A 13,482-nucleotide genomic window follows, 5' to 3' on the forward strand; every position below is an offset into this window, starting at 1 on the left:
TTACTGCATCCTAATCACCATTTCTTTTTCCTATGGCTATACCCCATATTACTTGTTCTAGAAAACCACCGAGCATTTAATGACGGGTGCAAATTTCTTGGTAATTTCCATTGCATTTACAGAAACAAGAAACCCAACTGGTAGGGTCCTATCGCAATTCGTGAATGCAAAAAAACATAATTTGAATCAAAATTACGCTAATATACTAACAAACAAAAAAAATGCCAAGAAAAGACAAGTAGATATCGAATTTAAAAAAACGGAAAGTTTTAATCCTAGAGCCTGTAACTGGACAGCATCTATTTATTTTACTGAGATTTTGCGTATGTGCCGAAATCATTTACAAGAGAGCTTTTTAAATGTCTCTTTTACCCTTTGAAGCATGGTGACTTCGTTTGAGGGAGGAGGGGGGGGGGATACATAAAGAAAATGCTTAAGAAATAATTTACATTGCTAGTTTTGCATTATTTTGGCAATAAAACCAAACATTTCGGGGGGGGTGCTTTATAAAAGTACAAAGTCTATTCAATGCTCTGTTGACATAATTTTTTTCCCTAATATCCACCTAGATTGTCCATTTTTACCAGTGTGCGGCGTTCCCCCGGCTCAACTATAACATTACGCTTACGTTCGACGAGCACGACCGGTAGCGACCAGTTAGTTAATCACGTGACAGCTAATGATCACGTGCTCCAATCAACTGCTTAGAATGGTAACCGATTGATCATAGAACGCTACGGTTAGTAACCGGTTACTTACTGGTCGACCGGTGAGGTTCGTCGAACGCAAGGTACGTATTACGTCTAATATCCCCCCCCCCCTACACGCACACTGAAAGGTCTAACCAGCTGTTTTATTGTTAATATATTTTATCATTTTAGGGTGGCAAAAAAAGGGTTGACATGTGTTTACATTTTAAAATAATCATGTTAATGGTTCTGTGTTAACTTTTATAAAAATAGCACCATCTACAATTCTACATGATCGTTTTGAAATGTAAACAAATCATATAAGGTAAAAGCACCAGTAGTGGCCAGTGCTTCAGTAGTGGCCACTTCAAGTTTACTCATACACTTCGAAGAAAGAAATGCTCAATAATAATGTGACTAATATATTGGTACTTAATGTGACTATCATATTGAATCAATTATTCATCAGTTATTTGAATTTAAAGTAAGTAATGTAAATTCTTCGGATGGGTGAGTGTCAGATGGCCACTACTGAAATTTTCAGATTTTGGAGTGGCCACAACTGGATGAACTTTGAGGTTTGGGGAAAAAAAATGGATCAAAAATTGAATAAATTGAAATTCTGGCATTTTTAGAAAATGGGACGATTAAGGAAGCGTTGGGCTATAATGCGCTCATTGAGTTTCAAAAGAGGTAATTAATATTGTAGGCCCACAGTTTAAAAATTGACTTCACTGTTGCCACTACTAGTGCGTTTTAAACTTTGAAGTGGCTACTACTGGTGTGTTTACTTTACTCCTTCATCCTCGCACCCTTTCAATGCACCGTCTTCATCTAAAAGTGTAAACAAATGTCGCATAATCCTTTTTTTTTTCACTCACCTTTTTTGCATTTCCAGGGAAATGTGTAAGACTGTTTTTCACTAAAAGTGAGATTAAAACATGTTTGAAAGTGAGTTTAATTTCCACGCATCGTTTCATTTCTATTCAATTCAAAACGGTAAATAGCTGAAGTTGCCGCCATGCGTGGTTGGGTGCCACTCTTAGTTTTTTTTTTTTTTTTGGAAACTTATAATACTGCGTAGACTTGACCTAAATTCGATTCCTATTTGTCAATCAAACCGCACAAAGTATTCTGTGTGCTTTTTGACGTTGTAGTGGGAGAAGGAAAACATTTTTTTCCGTGTGGTGTTTCTTTCACGAATCTTTTTTTTTTCTCAACTGTAAATTGAGTCGGTCATTGGATCTTTTCTTTGTAGGCGTTACTTGGAAAAGATAATATTTAGTTGCGACATTTTGATATCTTTTTTTTTCTCACTCACTAACATGTTTTTTGTTGACATAGTATCATTTCCTGCAAGATATTGGCAGTAATTTTCGTTTGTACTACATCGTAGTAGTTGTGTGTTTGATTCATATAAAATTTTGGCATAATTATTTTTGGTAGGCTAGGCACAGACATTATTCCCACAAACCCGAGCATTTAAATAAAGAAAATCAAATTTCCGTAGATTAATCTTTTAAATCGAATAGGAAGAAATCTATTTCAAACACCAAACAATAATAACACAACCAAGTGTTGCCTCTAAAAAAATTCACTGAATTTAATTAAAATAAAATATAATGGAAAACAACAAATGCTGCAAACGATAATTATTTGTTGGTTCGAACTTCCAAACTAATCTACGTGGTTAAATATTATCAACTAGCGGTACCCGCACGGCTTTGCCCGTAGTAGAAAATTAAAAGATCATTTGGTTCGCCCGTATATTTACAAATAATGGGTGATGAATTTCTCGCTGGTTTGCTATTTTGATTTGCTCGTCCATGTTATGGTTATTCGCTCGAAATTGTTGCTGAGGAATTAAATCCACCAATGGTGGCTTAAAATTGTAATAAAAAGAACAAAATCGAATTTTCAAAAAGTCGCTTCGAGGTGCTCACCCCTATGCTACGAACTAATTTTGACAGATTTCATGAAAATCGGCCGAACGGTCTAGGCGCTATGCTCGTAACAGACATCCAGGGGCACAGACTTTCAGCTTTATTATTAAAAATTTAACTGAGAAAACAGTTCCTATATGAACTATGATTATTTGGTAGTTTCGCAATTACTCATCTTTCTATACTTAACATTTTTAGAAACATTTTATCAGTAATTGTTTAAAAAAAAAAAGAGGATGTGATAAACTTAAATTTCTTCTCCGGAAAAAGAAAAGGTTCCCGCTCAATCCGCTATCTCATTATCACTCGAAAACGTCCAAATTGTTTCCCGCCAAAAAACAAAAATGTAATGTTGACGTATCCGCCCTGATTTTGAAACCAAATATGAGTGAAATTAGATGATACGCATGACTTAATTTAAAGCATTTACTGCAAATCAGTTTTAGGTAACAATAGTGAATAAAAGAGCAAATGAGCTAATTGGTTGTAGACACGTGTTTCGAGGCTCCGTCTCCATGCAGAGTAAATGAGTTTTTTAGATGTAAACTCATCCAATAAAAGATTTAAGATAGTTTGTGTAATATCAGTTTTTGACGTTCGAAATTCTCGATTGTGGAGGAAAGTCGCGATTGTAGTTTGAACTGATTTATAATAAAAAACGGAATTATCATTCTATTTGTTCCAAAATGTTTAAGCGCCTAACGTTACACCCTTCGAAATCTGACTCTTATTCGCAACTCCAGAGCTCGAATACGCTACCTTGCGGGTATCAACAATGCTACCGAAAAAGGTAAACATTCCGTTCCACGTGTTTTCTTTGGGATAAATTACAGGCTTCAGACAGTTTTTGGTATTAAGTAATTTCAGAGAAATAGAAAAGAAAGCTTCCCACAAACACGTTGAAAAATTAATGTCATTCATTAATCTTCAAAGCAAGTTAAAAGTTACGGCATTTGTTTTAGCTATTTCATATATTTTATATGCATTTGATTATTTACGAAAAAGGGAAACAATTAAAGTTATCCCCCCCCCCCCCAATCAAAATTAAACATGAGTGAATTCAGACGATTCTGACCTACGTTGTACAAAAACTTCTGCTGAAGACTGAAAAACAAAATAAGTCTTTTGGAACGTACGAAACGGAAGCAGGTGAGAAACAACTAATCGGTGCTCTAATAGTTGTTTTGCTAACCTTGGGTGTGAAGAACCATGAAGCCACGTTTTTTTCCTCCTCTTCCCTTTGGAAGTCTTTTATTTGAAGTGTAGCTTCAACTGTATTCGTTTCACCTGTCAAACCTTGCGACAAATTTGTGATGCGTCATCGCTGAAAGGAATTATCTCCGTTATGTTTTACTTTCTTTTTGATGCGAATTCTAGGTAATTTATGTCACAACATGACTGCTTCAGTAATATGCTTTTCCCCCATTGTTTTATCAATTTGTTTTTTTTTTTTTGCATACTATAGTTTCTTTTCGCTTTTTGTTCTGTTTGTAATTCTGTATTTAAATTTAGAAAAGTGAAAACGGATGTAGTGCACTAACCTAGAGATCATATGATAATGCAAAATTGAGATTAAACAAGTAACTAAAATTAAAAATTAAAAAAAAAAGTCTTGAATCCCAAATGTAGAACCAAGAGAAAAACATGGAATTTCCGAACACATTGTATCAGACGCAGGAAAAATTACTCTTTGTTTTGGTACGAAAATTTTTAAATATGTTTTCACTGCAAAAATCGCGGAAAACCTTTTGGACGTTTTTAATTGATTTCTTCGTTATTTAATGTCATCCGAAGACGCAACCTAGCTAAGAACACATCCGTTTAGGCGCTAGAGTGCCACAGACACGTCGAAGTCATACCCCCCCCCCCCCCCCCCCTTCCTTTGTGGGTCGGGAGTTAAAAATAGGTAGCAATTGAAAAAGCAAAGTAAAACAAATTATTTAAAAAATGGTCAGATCCTATGTTTTTAAACGTGCTCTTTCAGAAAAAAATACTTTTAAAATTTCGGACGACCCCATTGGCAGAAATGCTGTTAAATTACGTGACCCTACTCTTCCACATGCAAGCAGAACAACTACCTTCTTTTGTTTACTCTTATCTTTCTGCGTCAGATTGTTTTCATTTCCACTTTACTGTGTTTGCTACGGAGTAAATAAATGTTAATTAAATTTGTTTTTCATTTTCTCTTAAAGCTTCCATCGAAAAGATTTGCGCCGTATTTTTTACCATCTATTGTTTTCCCTCAAAACAGGAGTCTAACAATTTTAGGAACCTGCATTTAATTCTGTGCAAAAAATAAGTTTCTTAGATCAGGAGTGCCCACAAGGAGGGATATGGTGCAAGTTGCGCCATCAAAATTTTTCAGAGGGGGGGGGGGGGTAAATGTTTTTTATACATTTATTTAAATTTATTCATTGATTTATTTTTAATTAAAATTCTTTATTTTGATTTGTTTTATTCTGTTTATTTTATTTCATTTATTTAGTTGTTGCGTGGGTGTATCATTGGCATAGCACAGAAGTTTTCTAATAAAATAATAATAATAATTTAAAAAATATTTTTTGAAAAAATCAAAAAGAGAGCTAAAAATAAAAAAGGGAAACAGGGTTGAGATTTTTTGGGGGTGGGGGGAGAGAGAGAGAGATTTGAGCCATTGAACTTGAGGGGAGGGTGGGCACCCCTGGCTTAGATTTTTATTCCTATGTTTAACTAATTGATTGGCGCTTCACTGTCCATCGGGTGACTTTTTTTAAACTCAATAAAAAAGTTGAAGTTCAAGAAAAAAAAATCCTCCAGATTTTTTGTGTTAGACCTATCACTAGGACTTAATTTACATGGGAGCTAACGGGAGCCAAGCTCCTGCACTTTTTTTTCAATTTCATCAGAATTTTAGCATTTTAGAGGAAATTCTGGGGACTACACTGCCGTTGGCAGGTAAACGGCAGTATCTGTGAAAACGAGTTTTTGAGATAGTTGAAGAAATGTGTGTTGGATTCAATACTAACAATAGGGAAATGTTGGAATTGGATTTTTTTTTCAGCGAAACCAAATAAGCAAGCTTGTACATGAGGTAAAGATAACGTACAACAGATGACAAAAATGGAAAATTTGCAGTTACTGCGCTTTACCTGCCCACGGCAGTATTGGGCTCACCCACTTTTTTTTGTTAGAAATTAAACCCTGCTAATCGCATGCTGAACGAGCTTCAACAGACTTTATCCTTCCCTTTTTTTCCTCACCATTTAAAACAAAGAAGCTTTATCTTTAGAATATACTCGATACCTCGAACTTAGGTATCTCTAAAACCTTGATGTGACGAAAACATATTTTTACCTTCATTTTGCGTATTTATATAATGTTATATTTCATTACTAGTAGTACCCGCACGGCTTTGCCCGTGGTTGAAAATTAAAAGGTCATTCGGTTCGTCTGTAAATTTACAAATAATGGATGACGAATTTCTCGCCAAGTGGCTATGTTCATTCGCTCTCCCATTCCACGTCATGATAATTTCGTAACTTACTCGTCCATCTTATGATAATTTTGCTCCGGAAAATGTTCTTAAAATGTCCTAAAAAGAACAAAACCGAATTTTCGAAAAGTCGCTTCGAAGTGCACGCCCCCATGCTACAAACTAACGTTGTGCCAAATTTCATGGAAATCGGCCGAACGGTCTAGGCGCTATGCGCGTCACAGAGATACAGACATCCAGAGTGACTTTGAGCTTTGTTATTAGTAAATTTTTTTGTCGAAGGTCGAAGAGTTTTTAATCAAAACCTTGTTATGTCGAATATTTTTCGAAATTAAATGTAATTTTTTAAAAAACCGCTTTTTTTTTTTTTTTTTTTTTTTTTTGTCTCGACGCAACTTGAGGAATGCTTCCAAAAATTTCTCAAACCCTTCATTAATTCTCTGAGGGGAATGATTCGGAGAAGCTTAGATACTGTGACTTTCATTCCAAACCCCGGGGATGTGAGAAAATGTAAGTTCTGAGAAGCCCAAAAAAACCTACCAAAAACTTTTCTCCCACTTCTCATGCCATTTCGTTGGACATTTTGACCATATTTCAACCTCCTTAAAAAGGGGAAGATGAATGGAAAACACCTTTAGAGACACGTGGAATGGTGCAATCCTTTGTCCAACTTCTTTTGTTCCGGGGCGCTTGAAACTCATTTGAAACCGTTCTGAAATACTACAAATCTTAAATAAGTTTAGTCGTGGTGAATCACTATACTTCGCTACTTCACTATATCGTTCTTTATTATTTTTTCTCTATTTTTGACTCATTTAAAAAATTAAAATTTTTATTATTGTATTAAGACTTACTTTTAACTTTCATTACATGTTTCAAACTCAGGGTGGCGACAGATCAGGGAGATCAGGGAAAAGTCAGGGAACTTTATTAATCAGGGAAAAGTCAGGGAATTTTGAAAAAATAACAAAAAATCAGGGAAAATAGATTTTATGAAGAATTTTTTTTTTTTTTTTTTGCTTTACAAAATTAAGTACCTTAATTCCCTACGCATTTTCCGCCAACTATCTGTTCAAAAAAAAAAAGTAAAATTAATGAGGTGCGATTATACACTGCCGCATATTTGTGCATCTTTTTTCCTCAACGTCAAAGTATTGAATCTTACTTATTAACCACAGGATGAACTTCCTAAGATTGCTTCTGTGTCTGTTAGGTTGTTTATTTTACCTAGCTTGAAATTTCCTTCTACGCTTTCAGTGCTATGTAAAATAAACAACCGTACAGGCAAAGAGGAAGCCTTCATTAATGCCTTAGCTCCTTTGCCTTTATTCCATTGTTTCGAAGTAATTAGCGTACTCTAATCACGATTTCAAGAAGAAATCTTTGGTTTTTGAATTAATACTATAAAAGCTTAAAAGTTATTACTTCTTCGCGTTTTTAATTAAATTGCTAAAATTGAACTTTCAATAAAAAAAACCTTTGTTGCCATTATACTATTTGTTGTCACCGCAGATTATAAAAGTTTTCTTTTCTTCAGACTTAATTGATTCTTTAGTTTTATAACCAAGTTGTATTCTTTTATATATTTTGAAATTAACTAATTGCTTTTTTTCTTTTCCTTGCATTTCAAAGTTGTTTGTTACAAAAGCAATCTAAGATTTTTTTTCGTTACATACTGAAATCATTTGAAATAGAGTTAACTTGTGTACTTAAGCAAATATCTTTATTTTTTCATTGCTAAAATGCTGTGTTCATTCATTAAACTCTGTGTTCTTGATTAGAGAAAAGCTCCCCATGAATGGATGTCAAATGGTTTCATCTGTTTTGCATAAATATGTCAATATTTATGCAAAGTTAGTTATATAAGAATAACTACATTGCTTCTCTTCTTTCACTATTACTTGTTATTCTTGCAACAATTATTATACTGTTTGAAAACTTAGTTCAAAATAATTTCTATTACTTTTTAATTCTATCATAAATACACATATGTTTTTAAGAGTAATTTTAATAATTTCTTAAAATTCTTATGCTAAGTGGTATTTCTGGAAGTAAAGTTTTTTTTTTTTTTTTTTAATTTTCTATAATCTTTCCATTGTGTAGAAAAAAATTAATATACTGTTTTGTAAGTTTTTTCCCCAATAAAAAGTTGACTTGATACGCTTTTTTTTAACCTTTTTATTAAAAAAGTAACATCTTTTTAAAATATATCTTTAGTTCAACAACTTTACACAACTAAAACGTTTAAAATACTGCATTTTATACAAACATACAATGGATTTCAAGTAGAGCAAAGCAAGAAAACCATTATCATTGGTAACGTAAATCAGGGAAATTTGGTGAACTTAATCAGGGAAAAGTCAGGGAACTTTTTTTCACAGTTCCTGTCGCCACCCTGAAACTGTCGTGACTAATTTTTAGAATGTTATTTTATCATAATTATGACCTTGTTATCTCGAAAACTCGACTTTATTTTTACGGTCTCTTCGACTTTGTGATATCGAGAGTATAATGTATTTTGTATTTGAATAGATTTGTTTTCCTCGAATTTAGTTTTATTCAAACGGTAACAACTCTGTCTGTTGTGTGTGTATCCGACGACCCAGTTTTCCCTTTTCAAAATATTTGTCGAATGATCTAAAAGTAAGTTACAATTGCATCAGCCAAAAGAGTGGTAGCAGTTGTGCCCTTCGGCGTTAGCACGAGAAACTGCGACAATAAACTGTGCTGCCCATGCGTGACTGCACCACGGATCTTTTACCGCAGGTTTTTTTTTTTTTTTTTTCCACGTCTTTTACTGCTGGAGTTGGCGAATGTTTTGCACAAAAGCATCATTGAATCTGAAGGGAGAGTATCGAGCAGACGCGTGCTCTGACACGGAACACATGACCTTCAGATCCTCTGGCGAACAAGTATTCCACAAATTACACCTTATTAGTTTTTTTTTCTTTACCCCGTGCGAAAAACCTTTTGTTTGGCCGCAGATTTTTATTTTATTTTTTTTTAATTAATTCCTTTGCATAGTATGAAAGAGATTTCTTTTTTTGGAGGGCTTTGCTTCGTAGAAATTTCTTTAGGATAGAAGATTCTCAAATGATTTCCCATGGTCCAAAAAACTGAAAAATATTACTTTCAACTGGAAGTCCACACATGACCGTCCATAGGGGGGGGGGCGGCAGGTAGGGGCTCAAGCTCCCCCCCCCCCTTTTCCTTACGAATTAGAATTTCCTTGATTTTAGTTCTTTTTTCTTTGCAAAAATGTAAACATCTCCTCTCCAGCCATTAAAGATTAAGTTATTAAAAGTTTTAAATTTTAATAACTAGTCAGTACTGAAATTGGTTTCCATGGGGAAAATATTCTGCTAAACCATGGGGAAAATATCTGAGCTTCCCCCCTCCCTTAAAATTTTGCATATAGGCGCCCATGCGTCCACATCATAACTAATATCTTCTGGAAGGATGTTTCGGTCATCAAGTTTTTATGTGTAAATAATTTTTTAAAGGCCTACGTTATGCTGTACATCAAAACCTAGAAATGTAGTGTACTTTAGTGGGCAACTTATAGAGGTTGATATGTGTGATATAGGACTAATTATGTGCTTGGCAAAAACAATAACAGACAGGTGGTCAAATTTACAAGTTTTACTGTATTGAATTCTCAACTCCAGTAAAATTGCTTAATCGCCAAAAGAACTTGATTTTTGTGTCCTGGGCGGACGTGTACAGGTGTGGGTGGGAGGGGGGGGGGAGAGAAGACATCTGTTCACCCGAGCCTGAAGGGGGTCCAAGATTTTTAAAAGAGGGGTGAAATATATGTAGGGTAAATAATATGGAGGAGCTAGGGGGCTTAAATGTCATTTATGACAGGCCCCAAAATTTCTGTGCACACCCCTGAGTGGATTTGCTCTCTTTCCTCCAGTCTTCATGTCATGTTTTAAGAATAGAAATCTACTAAGTGAAGCATAAGTGAGGAGTTTTCAGGATTTTTCGTGGAAGCAAAAAAACATTTGTTTGACTTGCTTTTTAGTCAGTGTTCGATACTAACAAGCACTAAATGCAAAAAATAAGGCTAAACATTGGAATCAACCCTTAAAAAAAATCAGTTGCGTTTAGAAAATGTCCAATTTAAATTAAAGGTCATTTCGGTATTTTCGTGTAGTTATTGTCCGTTTTTGACTTGATTTTAAGAGATGCTCATTAATCTTCAAGCGTGGGGGTGGTAGTACAGCATCTTCAGCTCAATTATTTTCTTCATAAAAGTTAAGATTTAGAACTTCGCTTCTGGGCCGTAAGTCGTAAGAAATAATCGATTACGAAGAATTAAAATAGACACGGGTCAAAGTTTGAACCGACTTCTGCATATAAAACACTTCGGGTACTAATACTGTGCAGGCTCAAAGGTTAAACGTAGCATTCCCAATTATTTTGTTTGGATATTTATTGTTGAACTACTGTAAAATATATTTATAAAAATATTTATCAAGTTTTTTTGCTCTTACAGGTAAACAGTCATGGATTTGTTCGCTGGCTTGAAGAGCTTCTTCAAAACTGATGCAACAACTATCGATAACAACATATTCAGACTTCACTACAAAGCTACAGCAGTAATTCTTGTGGCATTCAGTATCCTTGTTACTGGCAGGCAGTACATCGGTGACCCCATTGACTGCATTTCTAAAGACGACATACCTTCAAAGTTGCTGGACACTTTCTGTTGGATACATACGACGTTCAGTTTACCAGACGCGTGGCACAAAAAAGTTGGTTCAGAAGTTCCCTACCCTGGCGTTGACAAGTATACTCCTGGAGAGAAACGTGTATATCATGCCTACTACCAGTGGGTGTGTTTCGTTCTCTTCTTGCAAGCTGTTCTGTTTTACATACCGAGGTATTTCTGGAAGGCTATGGAAGGTGGCAGAATAAAGAATTTGATTCTGGGATTAAATTCTCCAGTTCTGCCAGATGAAACCAAGGCGTCAAACAGAAAGTTGCTTGTTGAGTATATGGTATCGAATCTGAATAATCACAGCCTCTATTTCATGAGCTATTCAATCGCAGAGATCATGAATTTCGTCAACGTGGTCGGTCAGATCTTCCTCATGGATGCCTTCTTGGGTGGGGAGTTTTCCACTTATGGTTCGAAAGTGATCCAGTTCACCGGCTGGGATTGGTCCGTGCGTTATGACCCTATGATCAAGGTGTTTCCTCGACTCACCAAGTGTACCTTCCACAGATATGGTTCTTCCGGAGATGTGCAGCGTCACGATGCCATGTGTATATTGCCAATCAACATCATCAATGAGAAAATCTACGTCTTCCTGTGGTTCTGGTTCGTCATCCTCGCCGTCCTGTCCGGACTGGTCCTCATTTACCGATCCGTCATCGTTTTCTGGCCAAAATCTAGATTCATGGTCACTCGCTCAAGGGCCCGTCTTGCCAACCAGGATTACCTGGAAACCATCATCAACAAGTGTAAGTTGGGAGACTGGCTTCTGCTCGACCTGTTGTCCAAGAATCTCGACCCCCTAAACTTCCGCGATGTTATCAACGATTTCGCGCGACGACTGGATGGAAAGAACTTAGACAACGTCTGATCCAATAGTGAGCTAATTTAAGCATATTGTATGATGACATTTTCCTACATTTGCCTTCGCAAAAGCAGTGTTCACAAAAAATACTCTTTGCAAAGACAACTCATCTTGTCATTTACAATCAGTCGATGCTGCCACAAACAATTGTGCCTTAAAAATTCAAGAACATTCATGAAATCATATATTTTTCTATACCGCTCAAATGTTTTCTATTCTAATAGCTCTTTACATTGACTTTTTGAATTCATTCCATTTTTATCAGATTCCAATCCTTTCCACCATAAAAATAGAAACGAATTATAGCGTGCAATACTCCTTCCCATGCTTTTGTATAAGGGGTGTGATATTAATTTAATTATTTATTTTTGATGTTTGATGTAACAGAAATGTTTCTTGAAGAAATGATTTCTATATCTTTGCTCAAAATTCAAAATATTTATATAACTTAAAATTGGGCAACTTCATTTGTTTTTAGATTCTTTTAGATTAGACCTTTTTTGTAAAAAGCAGTAAAACGACGAATGTTAATCACTGAAGACTTCCATTTGAATCATATCAATTTTTAATGTTCTTTTTTTTTTGTCTTCGACGTAGTTTTAATTATTGCTTGTCATGTTTACTATCTTACATCAATAATCAGATATTTTGTTAGTTGGAGAGGTGCTCTGTTGTTCCTAAGTGTGTTAAAGATTCACGAAATAAATTGTTACTGCCATGATAGGATTGATGATGACTTTTTAGAGGGAAGTTTCATGTCTTGATCTGTGTAGAGCACTGAGTGTTTTACATGAAATACATTCTGTGCTGTAAAGTGCATTTATTCCCCGTGTATCATTGCGAAGATATTTCATCACATGTATTGTATTTTTCTAAGTGTTTTAACAGCAGCTGGTTGTTGCCCCGGGACCATTTTTTTCCAATTCTTTGTTACCATGGGACCAATATTCTCATGCTATCAGAATGTTGTAAATACTTTCTAAAAATTGTGGGATATTTGATTTTGATGTGTGATAATACAATTGTTAAGTAATAATTAGTGAACAGCAGCTGTCTGTGAATAGTTGAAATTTTTAGCTATATTTTGGTGTGCAGACTGGATTTCTTTTTTATATGTATTTATCTTCATATTGTCTTACCTTTTATGAGTGCCACAATGACAAAGCCTGCTGAGCTTGTCATATTTGGATGTATTACCATTTGGCTAATAAAGTCTGAATCGTATGATGCATTTGTTCTATGTTGCTTTTTGACTGCAAGATCAACCGTGTCTAAGAATTCTTGAAAGAGAAAACTTCTTTTAAAACTTTTTTATAGAGCAAGTAATAAAACATCCAGTCTCAGTGGCGCACGCAGGAGTTTTTCAAGGGGGTGGGGTTCAGGATCGAAGGTCCACCATTTTCATAACATACTCCAACATGCATCGAAATATTCTTTTGATTTCATCGATTGTTGGGAACAAAAAACATAATAAAAAAAATGAATAATTACTTGGCATTAGTTAATAAAATAAATTTATAAACAACAAATACTTAAGATTATGGTCAATCAAAAACACTCATGGGCGATGGGTGGCGTCCGGACCCCCTGAACCCTACCCTTGTGTGCGCCACTGCCCATTCTCCCCCTGTAAACGTCTTTTTTTTTAACATGCAGGAATGTGATACAGACATTCTAAATGTCTTTGTTACGCAAAAGTTTTGAACTTTTAAATGGCAAAATAAAATTAAATGTTTTAAAAGTTTGAACATAATGTTTTTACTGTTGGGGTCGGCGAATGCTTATCGCCA

At 35.1% G+C, this 13,482-nt stretch overlaps 1 protein-coding gene across 1 annotated transcript; it reads left to right on the forward strand.

Annotated features, from left to right (window-relative positions):
- Positions 1-10,584: 10,584 nt before the first annotated feature.
- Positions 10,585-12,923, forward strand: LOC129224447 (innexin inx2-like). Its single transcript, XM_054858901.1, has one exon. The coding sequence runs from the start codon at positions 10,616-10,618 to the stop codon at positions 11,696-11,698; it is 1,083 nt and encodes a 360-aa protein (XP_054714876.1). The 5' UTR covers positions 10,585-10,615; the 3' UTR covers positions 11,699-12,923.
- The last annotated feature ends 559 nt before the right edge of the window (positions 12,924-13,482 follow it).

This window comes from Uloborus diversus, chromosome 6 (assembly GCF_026930045.1).
Source record: "Uloborus diversus isolate 005 chromosome 6, Udiv.v.3.1, whole genome shotgun sequence".
NCBI lineage: Eukaryota > Metazoa > Arthropoda > Arachnida > Araneae > Uloboridae > Uloborus > Uloborus diversus.

What these genes read in the sequence shown, in the direction of transcription:
- LOC129224447 (XM_054858901.1), top strand. Translation starts at nt 10,616, where the DNA reads ATGGATTTGTTCGCTGGCTTGAAGAGCTTCTTCAAAACTGATGCAACA.